Source organism: Triturus cristatus, chromosome 4_1, assembly GCF_964204655.1.
Source record: "Triturus cristatus chromosome 4_1, aTriCri1.1, whole genome shotgun sequence".
NCBI lineage: Eukaryota > Metazoa > Chordata > Amphibia > Caudata > Salamandridae > Triturus > Triturus cristatus.
In genome coordinates this window covers 61,697,798-61,721,095 of record NC_140585.1, presented here as the reverse complement: position 1 = coordinate 61,721,095, position 23,298 = coordinate 61,697,798, and the positions used below count along the sequence as shown (strand labels likewise).

Sequence of the window (23,298 nt, the reverse complement as noted above, 5' to 3'; positions counted from 1 at the left end):
GAAACTGATATGTACTTCTGCACTATAGATGTGACTTCTTTATATACCTCAATCCCCCATGACATGGGGCTGGAGGCCACGGAACATTTTCTTTTGCAATCACAGACTCCTCACGATCTACAAGTTTTCTTAATGGAGCTTCTACATTTTACACTTTACCACAGCTATTTCTGTTACAATAATCAATTCTTCCTTCAACTGAATGGAACTTCGATGGGCAATTGTGCAGCCCCTTGCTATGCCAACCTGTTCATGCATAAGTTTGAGTTGGATCATATTCTACACACCACACCATGGGTAAACCACTTGTTACTGTTTGTTCGTTACATTGACGACATTTTCTTAATTTGGAAGGGTCCCAAGCCCATCCTGAGTGAAGCGATTGAGGATCTCAACACCATCAACGACAGATTGAAATTCACTTTTCAAATCAGTGATACACACATAAACTTCCTTGATGTTTCCATTTACATTGTTAATCAACACATTCAAACCACCCTGTACAGGAAGGATACTGATAGAAACAACTTGCTACACTACCTCAGTTTTCATCAGCCATCACTGAAACGTCACTTACCATACTCACAGATCCTCAGGATAAAACGCATCATCTCTGAGCCGGATCAACTGAACCAACAAACTTCAGACATGGAACGACGCTTTACTGAGCGGGGCTATCCATCACAAATTCTAGAGAAGGCTATTGAGAAATCGCTAAACAAACCAAGGAGATCATTATTAAACAAACAACCGACATCCTCAGAACCACATGCGAGATTAGTTATGGTGACCAAATTTTCAACTGAAAGTTTCAACATACGAAAATCAATCCTTAGGCATTGGCCTTTGTTACGTATGGAGCCTGACTTCAACCAAATTTTTTCAGATCAACCACTGTTCGCCTATGAAAGGAGCAAAAATCTCATGGATCTTCTGAAACCAACAAGCTCACCACAGTGTATTTCTGAATATAAGGGCACCATACCCTGCCATAACTGCGGCAACTGCAACAACATTATCAAAGGCAACAACATACAGCACCCAACTAAGGGTCACAATATTAAACTCTTTGTGTCTGCAACTTGTGATTCCAAAAACGTCGTGTACATGTTGAAATGCCCATGTGGTCTTCCATACATTGGGAAGACGGAAAGAAAGATGAAGATACGATTAAATGAACATAAAAGTAATATCCGCAACAACAATCTCAAATCTTCAGTAGCAATACACTTCAACGAACACAAACACAATGTCAGTCAACTACGCTTTTTGGTGTGCGAGACAGTCCCACTAAAAGATGGATGTGACAATCGAAAATTCTTGATCCAAAGAGAAACATCTTGGATATATAAAATGAACTCGATGGTACCACATGGTCTGAATGACCGCCTTGAACTCAGTTGCTTTATTTGACTTTGCATCGATGCCTGTGTGAAAATTCATGTATTTACGTTTAATTCTACAATGTTTTGATTACCTTTTAATGCTTTTTTCAATGTTATTGTTTTTTTCGTAATCTTTTCTTTTAACCTTCTTCAACCATTATTTTCTATACTTTCGTTTTCAACGTTTCTAACATTTCCGAACTTTTTTCCCTATTTTATTTTCTTGAACATTTCTTTTGAACTTTGTTATCCCTTTCAACTTTATTTACTTTCCTAACTTTATTGTTTCCGACATGTCTATCATTTCAACATTCCCTTTTTTGGTAAACCTTTGTTATCACATAAATCTCTTGCTTTTTTTTGGTTCACATTTGCCGATAAATAGTACAACTACTAATACACTTTGCATCTTTAAGATGGCCGCCGCACTTTGAGTCCTCTTTTTTTGTTTATCACTCAATCTCCTATTTAACATGGTGACCGTTACAATTCACGATCTTCCGGATCGGCACAATTTCACCATGCTCGTTTCACCAACGAATCGAGGTAATTTTCTCTTGTAACCCTGATTCCTTTGACCCTGTTCCTTTGATTTTATCACGTTTATTAGCCTGTTTACAACGCTTGAGCGTTCACCCCAGCGCTTCAAACGTACAACTTCACACACGCAGTTTCACGTATTAACTCATGCACCTGTGTTTGACCCAGGTTCATTCAAAGTTTGATTTTTTCGCATATATGTTGAACTTACTGTCGCATCACAACGCGTGGTGTCTCTCACCATCCAAGTTTATTTGTATTTTATTTTTCACTTCTCACCGTTATTATCTCTTAAGTTTCACCGTTACTGTGCTTCTTCTCGTTTCAGTTTTTACTGCAACACTGTCACATATACTCTTTCGAGTAACTCTATTTAGTTTAATTTTGACCTTTCACGGAAGGGCAATGTCATTTACTCTTTTGTATGCTTTGTTTAATTATTGCATTTTAAGGGGATTAGCAACGTGTTCTCCTATTTCTGTTACAGGATTCCTCCTGATGAAGGGTTTTACCCGAAATGCATAGAGGATATCCGTTGATATCGTTGTGACTTAACATTTGAAGTTTACAATATGGCAACATACTTTTCATTATGAATAAATGAACTTTTGACTCAAACTCATGCTTGTGAAGATTAGTAACTTCGTTACCCCATAGTGCTGTGCGCATAGAGGGACACCACCCCGAATGGGGCAGTGCAACTAACATTTATCTACCGACCTAGGTTCAGGGGTCGCTCCTCTAGCTGCACGCAAATTACCTGCTAAGGATTTAACTAATTTCTTGACAAACAATTGGTGTGCGTGATATCTATCTCTTGACTTTCTACATCGCTCAACCACTATCACAGCACCCATGGCCTATCAAGACATCACCAACCTCACAGATAAACGAGCCGAGACGTTCGCGTTCGGCGAAGATGAAGCTCAAAGGATCTACTCATTAATAGGAGACATCGAAGCAACCCCCTCAGGCACAGGCACCATACAAAGTAACATTAAGCAACTTCTGTACTTGACGAAACGTGAGATCAATCAACATCTGCACGCTAGCACAATGATTCAATATCACCGAGCACAACGAATTCCGAGAGGCCTACGTATCCCTCTCAAACCATCTTTGTGCAAAAATGACCAAAATTTGTCGACAGATGGTATGGGATCCTTAATAAATGTTCTCTGGATCTCATATTACTGATAATCGAGGAACTATCCAACATCCTAGAAGACTTGAATACAGAAATCACTCAACTCAAAAATGAATTGGCCACAAAAATGTCTTCAGATGATCTATCTCAGACTCTCAATGATATCAATGAACAACTCGAGAAACACAAACAAGAAGTGAACGAGAGAAAAATTCGAAAGTTCCGACGTGACACGATCGATTATAAACTGGGAGAGGTTTATAATTGGGCGGAGATATACGCCCGAAGAAGACAGTTCAAACCCACGTCAAAAGCATCTGATACTGATACATCTCCAGTCTCTAGTGACTCAGATACTTTTCGTCGAAAACCAAGAAATGTTTCTCAAAAGATCGACAACAACCACAAACAACAACAGATACTGAAATTCCCTCAACCTCAACTTCCACCCCTTTATCTTCTGCGGTCCCTTTTTTAGGGACAGGCCAAAAAGATCAAGGAGACCCAGGAGGGGCAAAAAAAGCAGTTCCACCACTAGACAAGAGAACTACAAGGAGCCAGCGGTGAAGGATTGTGATAACTTGGTTATTAACATTTCTACAAGCACCTTTAATAAATCACAACTACGCTTACTACAGAAGGGGTCATCTTTTGTTCCCACCTATTCCAGTAACCTTATGGAAGCAGAAGTAAGCCTCCACAAATTCATGCGGAAACTCAGACTTAGACACTTCTTTGACAACGTCCTTATTGAACCTACAAAAAAAACCGAAAACACATTAAAAGGACTATCATCAAAGAGTACTTTTGTGGCTCCAGTGAGCCACAAGATTCTTGATACTTTTGAGACTTTGGTAAAACAAGATCTTCAGTCGGTTTTCAAACATCGCAAACCTAGACATCCTAACATTACGACAAAAGACAAATCATTGCTCAAACAACTGGCAAATAATCCTGAAATCACCTTCCTCGATGCTGATAAAGGCGGCGCACTTGTCGCCATGGATACTACACACTACATTCGAAAATTAGATGAACATGTGCTAGATTCAAACACCTACTCTAGACTGGATTACAACCCTACATCGGCTATTTTGAAAACATTACAGATCTTGGTGGACAAAGCAGTCCTATCTGGTACCATTGGTGATACGGAAAAGAAATTTCTGATTTCTAGATTCCCAAAAAATCCATCTTTACGCATGCTACCCAAGATACATAAGAACTTATTGGATCCTCCTATGCGGCCCATTGTTTCCACCAGAGGCTCGCTCCATGAACCAGTTGGCAAGTACATAGACAGACATCTTCAACCTTTAGTGCAGGCCATGTCTACCTTTGTTAAGGACACCACGGATTTTTTGAATATCCTCTTGAACTTCAATATTCCATGGGAAACTGATATGTACTTCTGCACTATAGATGTGACTTCTTTATATACCTCAATCCCCCATGACATGGGGCTGGAGGCCACGGAACATTTTCTTTTGCAATCACAGACTCCTCACGATCTACAAGTTTTCTTAATGGAGCTTCTACATTTTACACTTTACCACAGCTATTTCTGTTACAATAATCAATTCTTCCTTCAACTGAATGGAACTTCGATGGGCAATTGTGCAGCCCCTTGCTATGCCAACCTGTTCATGCATAAGTTTGAGTTGGATCATATTCTACACACCACACCATGGGTAAACCACTTGTTACTGTTTGTTCGTTACATTGACGACATTTTCTTAATTTGGAAGGGTCCCAAGCCCATCCTGAGTGAAGCGATTGAGGATCTCAACACCATCAACGACAGATTGAAATTCACTTTTCAAATCAGTGATACACACATAAACTTCCTTGATGTTTCCATTTACATTGTTAATCAACACATTCAAACCACCCTGTACAGGAAGGATACTGATAGAAACAACTTGCTACACTACCTCAGTTTTCATCAGCCATCACTGAAACGTCACTTACCATACTCACAGATCCTCAGGATAAAACGCATCATCTCTGAGCCGGATCAACTGAACCAACAAACTTCAGACATGGAACGACGCTTTACTGAGCGGGGCTATCCATCACAAATTCTAGAGAAGGCTATTGAGAAATCGCTAAACAAACCAAGGAGATCATTATTAAACAAACAACCGACATCCTCAGAACCACATGCGAGATTAGTTATGGTGACCAAATTTTCAACTGAAAGTTTCAACATACGAAAATCAATCCTTAGGCATTGGCCTTTGTTACGTATGGAGCCTGACTTCAACCAAATTTTTTCAGATCAACCACTGTTCGCCTATGAAAGGAGCAAAAATCTCATGGATCTTCTGAAACCAACAAGCTCACCACAGTGTATTTCTGAATATAAGGGCACCATACCCTGCCATAACTGCGGCAACTGCAACAACATTATCAAAGGCAACAACATACAGCACCCAACTAAGGGTCACAATATTAAACTCTTTGTGTCTGCAACTTGTGATTCCAAAAACGTCGTGTACATGTTGAAATGCCCATGTGGTCTTCCATACATTGGGAAGACGGAAAGAAAGATGAAGATACGATACGATTAAATGAACATAAAACAACGCAGATATTGTTTAAGGGTTTGGTTGAGTCGCTCTGTCTGCCCATCCGTCTGGGGGTGGAAGCTCGTGGACAGGGAGGAATGGATGCCTAGCTGCTCACACCACACCCTCCAGAACCGGGCGGTGAACTGCGACCCCCTGTCCGACACGATCCCCACCGGGAGTCCATGAAGACGCACCACGTGTCTCAACAGGTGTGTCGCCAATACCCCTGCTGAGGGGACTTGCTTGCAGGCGATAAAGTGTCCCATCTTCGTGAGATAGTCGACGACAACGATGATGGCGGAACATCCCTGGTCCTTCGGCAGCCCCACCACGAAGTCTATGGAGATCCGCTCCCAGGGATTCATCGGGGTAGGAAGCGGCATCAGCAGTCCTTGTTGTCGTTGATGGTCCGTTTTCATCTGTGCGCATACCGCACATTTTTTCACCCATAGTAACACATCCGGTCGAACGGAAGGCCACCAGAACTGTCTCAACACCCTTTCCAGGGTTTTGGTCCCTCCCATGTGCCCTGCGCTGGGGATGTCATGGCACCATGAGAAGACGAGTTTTCGTAGCCGATGTGTGGGATCTAATACCCGGGACCCCCACAAAGGAAGACCCTGGTGTAGCCGCCATTCCTTGTGGCTTCGTAACCATGACGACCAGGCGAAGGTCTGGATTCCTTTCTTTACCCCCTGTATAAAGGACTCGGTCTTCAGACTGCCTATGACCTGTTCTGGAGCAAGAATGGATTGCTCGGGAGTCACCGTAGGCAGACACGGAGGACATTGGCGTGAGAGGGCGTCGGCTTTTCTGTTCAGCGCCCCGGGACGATACGTCACCACCACCACAAAATGGTACTCCGCGAAGAAGAGCATCCATCTCTTTTGTCTAGGCGACAGATGACGGGCGGAACGTAGGAATTGAAGGTTGCGATGGTCCGTGAACACGGTCACTTGATGACGAGCCCCCATCAACCAGTGCCGCCATTCCAAGAAGGCTTCTCGTATGGCGAGCAGCTCTTTCTCAGAGATGGTATAGTTGAGTTGGGCCGGGCTTAGTTTTCTGGACATAAAGGCCACCGGATGGAGTAGCCCGGTATCCGGCTGTCGCTGAGATAGAACAGCTCCCACCGCTTCGTCGGACGCGTCGGCTTCCATAAGGAACGGTAGCTCCGGCTGTGCATGACGTAGGATGGGGGCTGATGTAAACGCCTTCTTGAGCTGTTCGAATGTGGTCTGGGCTTCTGGAGACCAAACGAAGGAGGCACCTTTGCGGGTTAACTTGGTGAGTGGTGTTACCGTTTGGGAGAAATGGTGAATGAATCTCCGGTAAAAGTTCGCAAAGCCGAGGAAGCTCTGTATTTCCTTCACTGTGGTCGGTTGTGGCCAAGTGGCCACGGCTTGCACCTTCCGGTCGGTCATGATCTGTCCTTCGGGGGTGAGCAGGACGCCAAGGAACTCAACGGTGGTAACGTGGAACTCACATTTTGTGAGTTTGCAGAACAGTTGGTTTCGTTCCAGGGCTCTCAACACTGATCGTACGTGCCCGACGTGTTCCTTGGAATCAGACGAAAAGATCAAAATATCGTCGATATAGACCACGACGTATTTGTCCAGATAGTCCCTCAATACTTCGTTGAGGAAGTGTTGGAAGGCGGCCGGGGCGTTGCAGAGCCCGAACGGCATCACCAAGTACTCGAACAAGCCGAATCGGGTCTTGAACGCGGTTTTCCACTCCTCCCCCGCGCGTATCCGAACCAAATGGTATGCCCCTCGGAGGTCTAATTTCGTGTAGATCCGCGCTTCCCGGACTTGTTCCAATAGGACGGGAATGAGCGGCAAAGGGTATTGATTCCTGATGGTCATCGCATTGAGGGAGCGGTAGTCGATGCAGCAGCGTAGCTCGCCGTTGGCCTTGGGGATAAAAAAAGGGGGGGATGCCGCCGGAGAGCTGGAGGGGCGTATAAATCCCAGTTTCAAGTACTTCTCTAAGTACTCTTTCAGGTGACAGGTTTCAGGACCAGTGAGAGCATACACCCTGCTGCACGGAACGGTGGCTCCTGGGACCAGATCAATGCGGCAATCAAAGTCACGATGGGGTGGCAGTTTTTCGTCCTTTTGTTTATCAAAGACTCCGGTATATGGTGCATAACAGTCGGGGAGAACCACCTCCTTCTCTGCTGCCGTGGCCACATGGTGCGTGGTTCCGTCTTCTCTCCCCAGTGGTTCTTCGCTGCGACGGCAATGGATCTGGCAGAAGGGAGAAGTGAACGTTACCGTGTTCGTCACCCAATGTATCTTGGGTTCGTGCAGCCGCAACCAAGGCAACCCCAGGATGATCTTACATCGAGGGGCTCGTATAATATTCAGGGTGAGCCACTCACCATGTTCCTTCCCTATTGTCACCCACAGGGATGGAGTGACTTGCCGAATGGGACCAGATTCCAACTCCTTGCCATCAACGGCATACACCAATTCGGGAACGTCTTTGGGAAGGAGGGGGATTCGCAACCTCTCCGCTTCCTCGACATCCATGAAGCAACCCGTGGCTCCCGAGTCAATCATGGCTCTGACGTCCAGAGGGCTGTTGTCAACCGTCACTTGTGCGGTGATAAACACATGGTCAGGTTCCTTGGTGACGTCGGCCTCCAGTGAAGGGATGAACTGACAGCTTGAAGGCTTCCCTTCCCGTTCCTTTAAGCACGGGGGTTTTCCGCCAGTCCCTCGACGAGGCTGGACGTTGTTTGACCTGTTCGGGGCCTGCCGGTCTTCGGGCTCACCGGGCATTCGCGTAAGAAATGGCCCTTCTTCCCGCAGTATAAGCAGAGGCCCTGTTTTCGTCGGTGGTCCCGCTCCGAAAGGGTTAAGGATGCTCTCACCGTCCCTATCTCCATGGGGTCGGGCCTGGACGACTTTGCTTCCAACAAGCGGGGTTGCTCGAACGGCGAGGAAGCCTTGTCCTTCCGTTTGTGTTCGCCTTTTCGTTCTCGGAGTCGATATTCGAGCCTGGAAGCTAATTCTATCATGGCCGAGCATGTGAGAGACTGCGGGTCGATCTGGGCGATGACGTCTTTCAGCTCCTCCGTGAGCCCTCTGTAAAAGATCGCGGATTGTTTCGTCTCCGGCCAATCGGTTTCGGCTACCAAGCGGCGAAAACTGTTGACATACCCCAGGAAATCGGAGGGGGTCTGCCGTAGGACTAGAAGGTCGCGATCGGCGGAGAAGGTGTCTGCTCTGCGGTCGAAAGTTTTCTCGAACTCCTGCCGAAAGGTGTCCCAATCGTATAGGGGGGCGTCATCTCTCCGTACTATGGGGACCGCCCATTGTGCTGCTTCCCCGGTTAAGTAGGAGATCAAGAATGCCACTCGGGCCTGGTTCGTGAGAAAAAGCTTTGGCTTGCAGTGGAAGTGTAGTTGCACCTGTGTTAGGAAGACCTGCACTTTCTGGATGTCCCCGTGGAACCTCTCCGGGGGGGCCAAGGGGATGTGAGCCGGCATTTCAACTACTACCTGTGGTGTGGCTGACTGGGGTGGCATCCCTGCATCGAAGGGATTACGTTGCATGCGGTCTAGACGAGCATGCAGGGCGACGGAGTCTGCCCAGGACGCAGCTAGTTCTAGCTGAACTTGGGTCAATGCGGCCATCACATCGTCCAGTGAGGCCATGTTTTCGCACCGACGAGATCAGGAGGAGAAATATTCGTGGGCCAATGATTCTGTCGCGGTCCCAGTGATTCCTCTCCTCAGGATAACGCCGATGCTATGTGTGGGTCCCCCGCCCATCCGACCACTGTCCGGTGTACGTGTAATACCCTCAGACGAGAAGATAGGTGGGTGAGGGAAGGAAGGGAAGGAACAGCGGGCAGAGAGACCTGGAAGAGACAAGAAGACGGATTAGCCACAGGCTCCTCTCTACCTCCCCGACACACCCCAGACTAGTCCTTCCCCCCTACCTGGAATTCCTTCCTTCCTGCTATGGACGATGGGCTAGGGTCCTCACGTGGACGCTGGAGGGGTCTCTGGTGCTGATGAGTCCAATTAGGACGCTCTCGACTAGTCCCTGATCCGTTACCTCACGGGAGGGACGAAGAGTGAGAGGGACCTACTCCCCCATAGAAGTCCGCTCTGAATGTTGCTGTTGCGGGTGGTTTCAATGCGCCTTCCTCAATCGCCCTCCTCGTTACTTCACGGGGAGGCGAAGGGAAAGGGCTCGGAGCTGCCAGAGGAACCAGGCGCTGCCACTCACGCCCGGGAAATCCTGGGGCGGAGGAGCGCCCGGAGGTCAGAAGATGCGGGTGGCGCTGCCACTCACACCCGGGAAATCCTGGGGCGGAGGAGCGCCGGGAGGTCTGTAGGTGCGGGTGGCGCTGCCACTCACGCCCGGGAAATCCTGGGGCGGAGGAGCGCCGGGAGGTCTGGAGGTGCGGGAGGCGCCAGGGAGAACCGGCCCCGCAGCTGGTCCGGCGGCGCGGAGTGAGAAACCGCGGCGCGCTTACCTCCTTGGGGGTCGTCTTGTAGTCTGCTTCTGCGAGATCCTCGCCGGGTCTCAGGCGGATCAGAGAGTCAGGGACGTTGCGAGGGTCTGCTTGGAGCCGTTGGTCTTTGCAAGCTTGGACGGGAATCATTGGCCCCGCCTTCCAGGTTGCCGCGTCTTTTATGAACGCCCGCGGTGACGTGATGTTTACTTCCGGCGGGTGGCCGCGGGGACTGCTGGGATTTGGAGTCCTCTGCTCTCGGAACCGCGCCGTCGGCCCTTGGATCATGACACCTCCACCGACTACATCCTCCTCGGAGACCTGAACTTCCATCTGCAGAACAACAACAACAGCAACTCCTCCACCCTGATAGACAACCTCGCCAATCTTGGACTGGAACAGCTCGTCACGACGCCGACCCACATCGCCGGACACATGCTCAACGCCATCTTCTCCTCAAGCCCACACGTCTCCTTCAGCCATGTCTCCGAACCCATCTGGACCGACCACCACTGCATCCACTTCACCTTCCGGAAACCCATCGCACATCACTGCACCCTACAGATCCCCCGTCGCTGCTGGGGCAAAATCACCGAAGCTGTAACGCCCTGAACGTCTCAGGATCGTTTAACAGACACGACAATGAGGACGCAACCACTAGTGAAGGGTTAGTTGTTTTAATGAAGGCAAATATAATACAAAGAATAAACAAGTTATAGTCACTGGAATCCTCCAGGCTAAGTACGTTACCAGCCCACAGCACGGATGGTCCTAACCGTCCTCTGCATATACGCCGGTCCCGGCGTATGCCAACAGAGGGCAGAAATGAAATGGCCGACAATGCCAATCGGTAGGCTGTGAGGGGCACGAAGAGTGTTGGGGAGAATCGAGGAGTCAGGGAAACACCCAGCCGGGGTCTCTACCTGAAGGGAGCAGCCGCTCAACCTCTTCCTCAGACTGCACCGGGACGCGGAGTCACCTCCTGGTGATGCGTCACCGATACCCCAATCACAAGCAAGAAGACTGAACCGAGAGCAGCCGCTCGATCGATCCTGTGGACTTCCGAGTCTGTAACGCGGCAAACACCTCCTGGTGTGCGTTACAGCTGGCAGTCCCTGTGTCTCTGGTCGGGCTGGGAGTTACGACTCCAACCAGCAAAAGCGCCACTGCGCTTGGACTCAGCCGAGTCAAAAAGCGAAGCTCAATGGTTGACCGGTAGAGCTTCCGGGTCCTTCACAGGTGACGATGGGGCAAGACACGGCCCAGGGATTAACGACTCGACCTACCTCCGTTCTTGCCTTACTGGAGCACCACTCTGGAACACTGCTCTTCACGAAGCAGGTACGTCGGTGTGAACACAATATCCGACAGCGTTGTACCTCCCGGTTCCTCCCTTTATAGGGCGTGTTTTCCTTGAGTTATGTAACAGCTCTCCTGTTTACATAAGGGCGTGTTTCCTTGAGTTATGTAACAGCTCTCCTGTTTACATAAGGGCGTGTTTCCCTTGAGTTATGTAACAGCTCTCCTGTTTACATAAGGGCGTGTTTCCCTTGAGTTATGTAACAGCTCTCCTGTTTACATAAGGGCGTGTTTTCCTTGAGTTATGTAACAGCTCTCCTGTTTACATAAGGGCGTGTTTCCCTTGTATGACAGGAATTCTTGACAGAAGCACAACTACAGACAAACCTCGCTCTTAACCCACCGACTAACCCCTCCAACCCTGACGATGGTGCGCGCATCCTCAGACGATGGATGGACGACTGCGCCAACACCTTAGCCCCACTGAAGAAACAAACCCTCAAAGACACCAGCAAGAGAGCCAACTGGTTCACCCCAGAACTCCTAGCGTCAAAGCGCACCTTCCGGAAGTTGGAGAACATATGGCACAGCGAGAAGTCGCCGGGTAGCCGCGCAGCCCACAAAGACGCCATCCGCAGCCGCAATACGGTCATTTATGATCTCATTCTCTCGAATGATCTGGACATCATCATCCTCACCGAAACATGGCTAAAGAGTTCCTCTGCTCCCATCCTTGACCTACTGGTCCCCCCTAGTCATGATATGCTTCGCATGGATAGAACTGAGAAACCCAGAGGGGGTTTAGCCTGCATCTATCGAAACACAATCACAGTTAATCAAGCAGACTCCATCTCCTTATCCTCCTGTGAATATCTCTGCACCAACATCTCGGATGGCAAGGGCATCATCTGCCAACCTCACATAATATACCACCCCCCGGGTGACTATCTGAAGTTCATTGATGAACTAATGGAAGTCGTCATTATAGCCAACGTCAACTCACAAGTGCCGCAGATCTTTCTGGGAGACTTCAATCTCCATTGGAACAATACTGGCGATCGTGATGTAAGCGGTCTCAAATCCTTTCTGGCAGACCAGGAGCTGTCCCAATTCTGGAACAGCCCAACCCACAACAAGGGGGAGACATTAGACCTCATCATAGTGAAAACAAACACTATATCACTAGAATCCATCACCCCATGTGACTGGACTGATCATTACAGCATCTTCTTCTCGCCCTGATATCCCAATGTAACTCCGCCCTGATCCCCTCAACAGACATGGCTGACGTCCATGATCTCACAGACCTCTACAATGCCACTATGCTTGAAATCCTTGATACCACAGCGCCGGGTAGCCGCGCAGCCCACAAAGACGCCATCCGCAACCACCACCACCTCATCAGGACCACCAAGAGGACCTCCTTCAAAGACCTCCTCGACAACAACGCACACAACAGCAAGGAGCTCTTCAACGTCGTGAAGGAACTCTCCAACATCAACGACATCCCGCCGTCGCAAGCCCTGTGTGACTCCCTTGCCACCTTCTTCCACCGCAAGATCGCCGACATCCACGATAGCTTCAACCCCCGGATGACTCTAACAGGCCCCAACACGCCGGACCCACCACACCCCAACGACCACGACCCCCTGACAACCTGAGCCAACGTGAGTACCTAAGACACAATCAAGACCATGGGCACAATCCACTCCGGCTCACCGTCTGACCCTTTTCTACACCACATCTTCAACAAAGCCGGCAGCTCCATCGCACCCCACCTGCGCAACATCATCAACCTCTCCTTTGAGACCGCGACCTTCCCTGAGAGCTGGAAACATGCCGAGATCAACGCCCTACTGAAGAAACCCAAGGCGGACCCGAGCGAACTGAAAAACCTCCGGCCCATCTCCCTGCTTCCGTTCCCAGCTAAGGTCATCAAGAAGATAGTCAACACCCAGCTCACCCGCTACCCCGAAGACAACAGCATCCTGGACCCCTCCCAGTCAGGATTCCGCAGCAATCACAGCACTGAGACCGCCCTCATCGCCGCCACAGACGTCATCAGGATTCTACTGGACAGCGGTGAGACGGCGGCCCTCATCCGTCTGGACCTCTCCGCCGCATTCGACACTGTCTGCCACGCACACTACGCACACGACTCTACAACGCAGGGATCTGAGACAAGGCCCTGGACTGGACCTCCTCCTTCCTCTCCGGCAGAACCCAGAGAGTCCGCCTCCCCCGTTCCGATCCGAAGCAGGGATCCTCCCTCAGCCCGACGCTGTTCAACGTCTACATGGCACCCCTCGCACGCATCGTCCGACATCACGACCTCAACATAATCTCCTACGCCGATGACACGCAACTGATCTTCTCCCTCACCAAGGACCCCCTCACCGCCAAATCCAACCTCCACCAGGGAATGAAGGACGTTGCCGACTGGAAGGAGGATAGCCGCCTTAAGCTGAACACAGACAAGACGGAGATCCTCATCCTCGGGCCCAACCCCTCAGCATGGGACGACTCCTGGTGGCTCGCGTCACTGGGGACACCACCCGCACCCACCAACCACGCACGCAACCTGGGAGTCATCCTCGACTCGAAACTCACCATGACCAAACAAGTCAACGCTGTCTCCTCCACCTGTTTCAACACCCTCTGTATGCTCCGCAAGATCTACATATGGATCCCGACAGACACAAGGAAAACAGTCACCCAGGCCCTAGTCAGCAGCAGACTCAACTACGGAAACGCCCCCTACGCCGGAGCCCCGACCAAGCTCATCAATAGACTGCAAAGAATCTAGAATGCCTCTGCACGCCTGACCCTCGACGTCTCGCGCCGCGACCACATCACCCCCTACCTGAGGAGCCTGCACTGGCTCCCTGTCGACAAAAGAATCTCCTTCAAGCTCCTGATCCACACACACAAGGCACTCCACAAGACCGGCCCAATCTATCTCAACAGTCGACTCTCCTTCTGCATACCTAACAGAAAACTCAGCTCCGCAGACCTCTCCCTGGCTACCGTCCCACGCATCTGCAGAACCACAGCCGGAGGCAAATCCTTCTCCCACCGCGCCGCCAAGACCTGGAATACCCTTCCCCCTCATCCTACGACAAACCGAACACCATCTAGCCTTCAGGAGACAACTCAAGACCTGGCTGTTCGACCAGTAGCAACAGCTCCCCCCCTCTCCCCACCCTCAGCGCCTTGAAACCCTTGCGGGTATGTAGTGCGCTTTACAAATTATTGATTGATTGATTGATTGATTGATTGATTGATAAGCATAGATAACGAGCACCACACCCCCAATGATCCCTACATGTCCCTCACAACTGACTCAACCACACCAGGGCCCACGGGTCCAACTCGGACAGTAATAAGCTTTGATAACGACCACCTCAATGCAGGTACACAACTGATTCACCGGCTGACCAATGGACAATGCAATAACCGAAACTACACCCCTGACATTCCAATCGCCCAACTAGCAGATGAGCTATCTGACAAATCTCCTCTTGATCCGACACTTACATTGATCCCCGGTCAACCCCTAACACCTTAGATGCCTTACCCGCTCATCCAAACTCTACACACAGCGACCATACCCCCTTCACATGCAGCACCCCCTCTCATGGTAGCACCTCTTGAGACTATCACTCACATCTACTCTGACCCACCTACTACCCTCCTTACTCAACTAATCCCGTCAAAAACGAATAATGATATCCCCACTCAATTTGATATCCAGATCTCAACGCAACCAGGCCATAATAAAGGAACTACTACTATAAGGGAACACACGCCCACACACTTAACTAACTGTCCTAACCATGACTGGACCCCTCATCCTACGACAAACCGAACACCATCTAGCCTTCAGGAGACAACTCAAGACCTGGCTGTTCGACCAGTAGCAACAGCTCCCCCCCTCTCCCCACCCTCAGCGCCTTGAAACCCTTGCGGGTATGTAGTGCGCTTTACAAATTATTGATTGATTGATTGATTGATTGATAAGCATAGATAACGAGCACCACACCCCCAATGATCCCTACATGTCCCTCACAACTGACTCAACCACACCAGGGCCCACGGGTCCAACTCGGACAGTAATAAGCTTTGATAACGACCACCTCAATGCAGGTACACAACTGATTCACCGGCTGACCAATGGACAATGCAATAACCGAAACTACACCCCTGACATTCCAATCGCCCAACTAGCAGATGAGCTATCTGACAAATCTCCTCTTGATCCGACACTTACATTGATCCCCGGTCAACCCCTAACACCTTAGATGCCTTACCCGCTCATCCAAACTCTACACACAGCGACCATACCCCCTTCACATGCAGCACCCCCTCTCATGGTAGCACCTCTTGAGACTATCACTCACATCTACTCTGACCCACCTACTACCCTCCTTACTCAACTAATCCCGTCAAAAACGAATAATGATATCCCCACTCAATTTGATATCCAGATCTCAACGCAACCAGGCCATAATAAAGGAACTACTACTATAAGGGAACACACGCCCACACACTTAACTAACTGTCCTAACCATGACTGGACCGCTCGCTTCAACGAGTTAACCATAGGTCTAGCCCATCTCCAGGATGAAATGCAAAATCTATCATCAATCATCAATGAACTCCTAAACTCTAATAAAGTCACTAGCGCCACCGTGAACCGAAATTAGTCAGCTCACAAGCAGGTACTTCACCACGAATCCACACCCAGTCTATACAACACGGAGTAAAATACCCTTCCCCAACGACCCGGATCATCCTACGAGGGCAATGGATTGTCTATCTGACAATGACCTACATGACCTTCTCATTTCATACACAGGCCATAATGACAGCAGCAAGTCTCTAGATGGCACTATCCAATCCATCTGACCCAACCCCTACAGAGAACCCACTCACAACCACAGATCCATAATTAGGGAAAACCTCACAAAAGTCAACATAATGCAATCGAACCTCACTCACTCGACTAGCAAATTAAAGTGTGCACTAATCAATTGCATATCGGCCAACAAACATGCTACTGTCATTTATGATCTCATCCTCTCGAATGATCTGGATATCATCATCCTCACCGAAACATGGCTTAAGAGTTCCTCTGCTCCCATCCTTGACCTACTGGTCCTCCCTAGTCATGATATACTTCTCATGGATAGAACTGAGAAACCTGGATGGGGGTTAGCCTGCATCTATCGAAACACAATCACAGTTAATCAAGCAGACTCCATCTCCTTATCCTCCTGTGAATATCTCTGCACCAACATCTCTGATGACAAGGGCATCATCTGCAAACCTCACATAATATACCACCCCCCGGGTGACAATCTGAAGTTCATTGATGAACTAATGGAAGTCGTCATTACAGCCAACGCCAACTCACAAGTGCCGCAGATCTTTCTGGGAGACTTCAATCTCCATTGGAACAATACTGGCGATCGTGGTGTAAACGGTCTCAAATCCTTTCTGGCAGACCAGGAGCTGTCCCAATTCTGGAACAGCCCAACCCACAACAAGGGGGAGACATTAGACCTCATCATAGCGAAAACAAACACTATATCACTAGAATCCATCACCCCAGGTGACTGGACTGATCATTACAGCATCTTCTTCTCCATCAACAGTGAGGTAACTCCAAAACGAAGCCAACCTACAAAACAAAACAATGGAAAAGGAATATCCAAAATATCAATCCCAACGCCCTGATATCCCAATGTAACTCCGCCATGATCCCCTCAACAGACATGGCTGACGTCCATGATCTCACAGACTTCTACAATGCCACTGTGCTTGAAATCCTTGATACCACAGCGCCCCTCCAAGAAAAAAAATTCTCCACCAAAATCTCCAAACCATGGTTCAATGAGAACCTGAACTCGGACCGGCGCAAATTAAGACTAGCTGAGCGAAAATGGAAATCCGCACCCTCCACTGATCACCTATACCTACACCTCCCGGCGCTCCTCCGCCCCAGGATTTCCCGGGCGTGAGTGGCAGCGCCACCCGCATCTTCTGACCTCCGGGCGCTCCTCCGCCCCAGGATTTCCCGGGCGTGAGTGGCAGCGCCTGGTTCCTCTGGCAGCTCCGAGCCCTTTCCCTTCGCCTCCCCGTGAAGTAACGAGGAGGGGGATTGGAGCACTAAGAAATACTTACAACAGAAAAGTTTTAACAGCTAAAGCAGACTTCTTCAAAAGACAGCTGAACCAAGTCATTAACCGTCCCAAAAAACGATTCGAAATCGTAAAACAACAATCGCGTAACTCTACAAATGTAGTGGAGCTAAGCAACCCAGCTACCCCTAACTGCTATGAGCTTGCCAAATTCTTCCTAGAAAAGACTAGAACCATTGAAAATGACATTCAATCCCAGAAAGAACCCCAACAAACTACTGACCAAGAGTCTACTCTTTACTCACAGGGACACAAGGACCGTTTTAGCTTTCCGATCGAAGTTCCAAAAAACAATGCGAACTGGCACTCCTTCTCACCCATCCCTGAACCGAAATCTATAGCACCCTGCTAGTGATCAACCCTGCCAATCATTTCTCCGATCCTTTACCCCCATCTGTATTCAAAATGATAAAGACCTCTATTCTACCACTATGGGCAAAAATTGTTAACGCCTCTCTGAAGCAAGGTTCCATACCTGACTGCCTTAAAATAGGGCAGGTCACGCCTATATTAAAGAAAGCCAACTCCCTCTCCACAGATCTCAACAACTATCGCCCTATGTCCAGCATCCCCACTCTGGTGAAGTTATTGGAAAAATGTGTGCAAATTAAACTTTGCAAACACATCGAGAACTTCAACCTCCTAGATAAACACCAATCCGGCTTCTGTCAAGGTCACAGTACTGAATCAGCACTCACTCATATAATGGATGACATTTTAAAAATGTTAGATCATAACGAATCGTGCCTATTGATACTTCTTGACCTATCTTCCGCTTTCGACACGGTTAAACACGACAATCTACTTCCCTACTTGAACGAAGGATGGGCCTAACCGGTCCAGTGTTACAATGGTTCACCTCCTTCCTAAGCAACAGAACCCAAAGAATCAAGATGAAGCAATCACTCTCTCAACCATCCATGGTCACACTAGGAGTTCCACAGGGATCAGCACTATCACCAATCCTTTTTAATCTACTCATGGAACCCTTTGTCAATGCTCTGAATTCTGCAAACATTCTATATCACCTATACGCGGACGAAACTCAAATATATTTGAAAATCTCCTCACCAGATGACCTCATATCCCTCAACGCCATTCTACATAATACCCAAAGTTGGCTCAATGGCAACCACCTCATGCTCAATTCCAAGAAAACTGAGTTCCTCCTCATCTCCTCTCCCAATCACACACCCAAGATAGACTTATGGCTAAAGCATCTAACTTCCTTTGATTGCGCCCCATACATAATTGACTCCGCAAAATCCCTGGGAGTCTCCCTTGACAATCATTTAACTATGCAGGCACACATCTACAATGCCACCAAGGGAGCCAATTTCCAGTTGAGTATTTTAAGGAAACTTAAACCCTTCCTCCCACAAACTGATCTAAAATAGGCAGTTCAAGCTCTAGTACTACCAAGACTGGACTATGGAAGCACCACGCTATGCGCTCTTCTAAAATACAAGCTAGCAACGATCAGGGCATCGCTTAACGCTGCGGCCAGGCTGGTCTCCGGAACAAAAAGAAATAACCACATCACCCCGGCCCTGAAGGCTCTGAACTGGCTGCCCTACGAGTCGAGAATACAACTAAAGATCGCCTGCATGACACATAAAGCCCTAAATAGCAACACCCTCAGCTATTTAGCACAAAAGCTAGAGCAGTCGGGAGGTTGCAGACATTCGCGAAGCATGAGCTCACTACTACTAAATCTTCAATCCTTCCACAAAAAGATAACTGGTTGTAGAGCTTTCTCAGGCATCGCACCGAAGATCTGGAACAACCTTCCACCAGACGTACGCAGAATCTCCTCTTTTACCGCCTTCAAAAAAGAAGCGAAAATGTTTCTAATGAACAAATTAACATCCTAAACCTTTAACACTCCGATGCCTATTTGCCACCGGTTATATCCAAACACCAATGTCTACCTCTTTTGTATTGTATGCGATTTCGGATTGTATGTATAATATGTGATAATTATGTACTGTAAAGCTCTCTTATACCCCCGTGGGTCATGTTCACGCTATATAAAACTTTATAAATAAATAAAATGATCCACGGTTGTAAAATCCAAGGAGAGCAAACTTTTTGAATTTAAGGATGGAAAGTTAAATGTGGTGACCAGGTTCTTAATCATTTCAGCTACAACCGGCATGGGCCAGTGGTCCAACTTCCCAGCTGAGGTAATTCCATCAACGACAAGAACTTCTGTTTTATCTCTGTTCATCTGAATATATTTAGCAGTCATCAGGACATGAATGACTGTCAAGCAGACCCCAGATGACTGAGGTAAAGGAAGAGCTGTGCGTCATCGGCGTAGGCTTACACTTTCAAACCAAAGGAGTGGACTAACCCCTTAGTGCTGCCACATAAAGATTAAAGAGAAAGGGTGAGGTAGCATAGCCCTTGAGTTGCTTAGTTATATTGGTGAGCGGAAGAGGAAAGTTCTGAGAACCCCCACACTGAAAGGAGCAGAATGATTGGAAAGTCTGCCTGCAGTGCCTTCAATCAAGCAAAATTCGACCAAAAGCAAGTGTTTGACAGTCTCTAAAGCAGTTTAGAGATTCAACTCAGACTTTAAACTTCCTCCACCACTAAAAACAATGACTGCAACTGGAAGCTTTGAAGACACGGCAGCAGAATCTATTCCAGGGGACTCCATAGGGGGCACTGACTCAGCACTGCCTTTATCTCCATTTGAGTACCTTGCAGCTACCAGACCAGTTGAGGCCTTAATTAGTCTAACCCCACACTATGTCATGACTTGATAGCAAGCACTAGGCCTTGATAAACTGAACACAGAGCGCCCAATCTGTAAAAATAAAAGTGTAAACGCGTATAGTGGAAATGTATCACAATTTGGTGACTTCCATTTTCCCTGTGCGTATTGTCATTTGCCCAGTTTCCCTTTGAGACACCCTTGTACACACCACAATGTTTGGTAGGTGATCCATTTGCCATCCCATCATGGCAAGAGAGTTACCCAGCATTCTGCTGAAGTAAAATCTAACGTTTTTCAAGTTGTGAAATGTTCACATTGGAATTCTACACATACAAACTTACAAACCAAACCATGTGTGTGTAATTCTGTGCTTATATGACTGGAAATTATACAGTGTCAACATATTTTCACCTGCCAGGTATTCCATTGTGGGTCGCTGTCGGGAATCTGTAGATCCATCAATGACTTTCTGACTGGACACTGGGATGCTTAATGCCATAAAACTAACTTTGGTGGGTCCTTTTGTGTCTTAAATGTTTACAACAAGAGAAACCCTGACACTCAAGATATTTTAAGTTCAATTGATAAGATAGTTCTGTCCAACCTAGCAAAAGAGAACAGGAGGCATCCTCTTGACACAGGAAACACGGGAAGTAACATTTATCAAGACATTCATTAATTTATTTGATAAATATCAGTGTATCAAAATTTGATAAAAGAAGTTGCAAGGACTTGGACACTTCAGTCTGGATAACACAGTCAAAAATCTATACAATGATGGAGGTAGTGATCCAGTCCTATTCCAATACCCGTTTCGTCTCCACCGTGACTTTCTCAAGGCTGTGGGAACAATAATAAAAATAGTGCATACATTAAGTATATCCTTACAATGTATAATATATCTATCCACATTACACTGGACAGTGTATAGGCATGATAAAGCAAAATAAGAAGATTTGAAACCATGCAGAAAGGTGCAGAAATGAAACAACTGGTGTAGAGAATGAAAATAGATGTGACACGAAGCAAAATAGTGATCCAATTCCGAGATTGCGTAAGATGAAAATGCATATTAGGATGTAGTTCGAACCATTTAGTGCATAAAACAAGCAGAAATGTGAACGTGAAGAAAGATTGACCGTGGAACCACCGATATGATGCAAGACAGTCGTGTATCAGTCAGTCAGTGTGTCGTCGGGGGAAGGAAGAGAACTGGGGGCAGGAGAGAATCACAGTGGACAAGTTAGCTTCAGGAATAAATCACCAGCTGTTCTGTTATTCTAGTTATTCTACTATTTTCCTACCTTATGATATCCCTTCTTCCATTAAATGAGTTGTTGAAGTATAGGAAATATAGAGATTGTGTCTGGTGCTAGAAAAAATAATGGAGTAATGCTAAGTGAATGGCTAATTGATAAAAATGTTACAGCAAAAATAGAAATAATCTAAGCAGGTGCCTACCTAGAAACCAGGTCTAGCTCGTTAAAAGAAATATCTCCAAGGTCACTGTTTTCAGCAGCACAAATAATAACAAAAAAATGATCCCTTGTCTTCAGGTGAATAATAATCCCTTTCTTTCCTTTTCCTTTTTATTTGCAGGTTCCATAAAGAAGGGACGGATCCCCACAGCACCAAGAGCACAGGATAAAGTATGTGGTAGGCAGAAACAATAGTACCGTGTACAGCGATAATTCAGCTTTATCTTTTATTTTCTTCTGTTTTGCAGGAAGCAGGACTGGAGCCCAGAAAGACGCCAAGAAACGGCATTGGAGCCCGAGAGACGACAGGACGAACGATCCACACATGAGAAGTGCCGCGCCAACGCCGAACTCCACACGAGAAGCGTGACGACCCGGAAGTAACAGGTAAGGGCAGAACTCCGACTCAATTCCCGACGCAAGAACGCGAAGCATTATTGCTAGATGGAGTCTAGGTTTTAACGTGCCTGACCTGTCCCCGCGCATGCGTGCCCCCGGACGGCGGCCATATTTGTAGTTCGCCAGCAATCCTGACAGGCATATCATGTTTACATCGTAGCTATCTTGCAGTGAAAGTACTACAGACTGACCCCCTGCAGTCTTGTGAGTACCTATGCATTGAAGTGTCTGGTGGCAATAATCACTCCTGCAAACTGCACACGTTTTATGACCCCCCGCGACAACCTTCCCTTCTCAGAACTGATCATAGACATTATCTCGACCAATGCAGACTTCCACGGCATTCGGATCTTCCTGGGAGATTTTAACCTCCACTGGAACGATGTAAATGACGTTGTGGTCAATAGCCCTAAATCCTTCCTTCTTGACCTCAACCTAACCCAAATATGTGACAGCCCCACTCACATGAAAGGAGCTACCTTAGATCTTATTATTAGTAAGCCCAACTCCATCCTCCTGGACTCGATCCACCCATGTGATTGGACAGACCATTATTGCATTTGCTTCTGCATTCTTGATTCTGTAAGAGCATGTAAAGCCCAGCCTAAGAACCCAAAACAGCTGAAAAGATGCCTACGGAACATCAACCCGCAAGATCTGACTGCTCTCTACGAGAACATCCTGCTCCCCCCACAAGAGCATGTCAGATGTTCACGACCTTACGGCCCACTATAACCACGCAATGCTGAATGTACTAGACTCGGTTGCACCACTACAGTTTAAAAGAATGTCCTCTAAACGCTCCAAACCTTGGTTTACGGATAGTCTTAATTCCGAAAGAAGGAACTTAAGGCTTGCTGAAAGGCAATGGCTTTCCTTTCCTTGTGAGTAGTCAAGAACTTCTTGTGAGTAGCCTCTGTGGATGAAATGTTCCTCTAATTTGCTCAGTTCTCTAAGGAAGACTGTGTCTTCGCTACAGTTCCCCCTAATCCGTGTCATCTCTCCCAGTGGGATAGCATTTATTTGTGAACTAGGGTGCGCACTAGAGGCATGTAGCACTGAGTTGCATGCTG

General features: G+C 47.7%; 1 protein-coding gene across 1 annotated transcript in view; it reads left to right on the top strand.

Moving 5' to 3' along the window:
- Nucleotides 1-23,298, top strand: part of LOC146839515 (uncharacterized) — a 75,833-nt gene that overhangs the window by 20,777 nt on the left and 31,758 nt on the right. Inside the window, exons 2-3 of the mRNA XM_085651571.1 lie at nt 21,948-21,997; nt 22,075-22,213. Coding sequence (XP_085507697.1) covers nt 21,948-21,997; nt 22,075-22,155 — 131 coding nt within the window. The 3' untranslated portion in view covers nt 22,156-22,213. The remainder of the gene's footprint in view (nt 1-21,947; nt 21,998-22,074; nt 22,214-23,298) is intronic.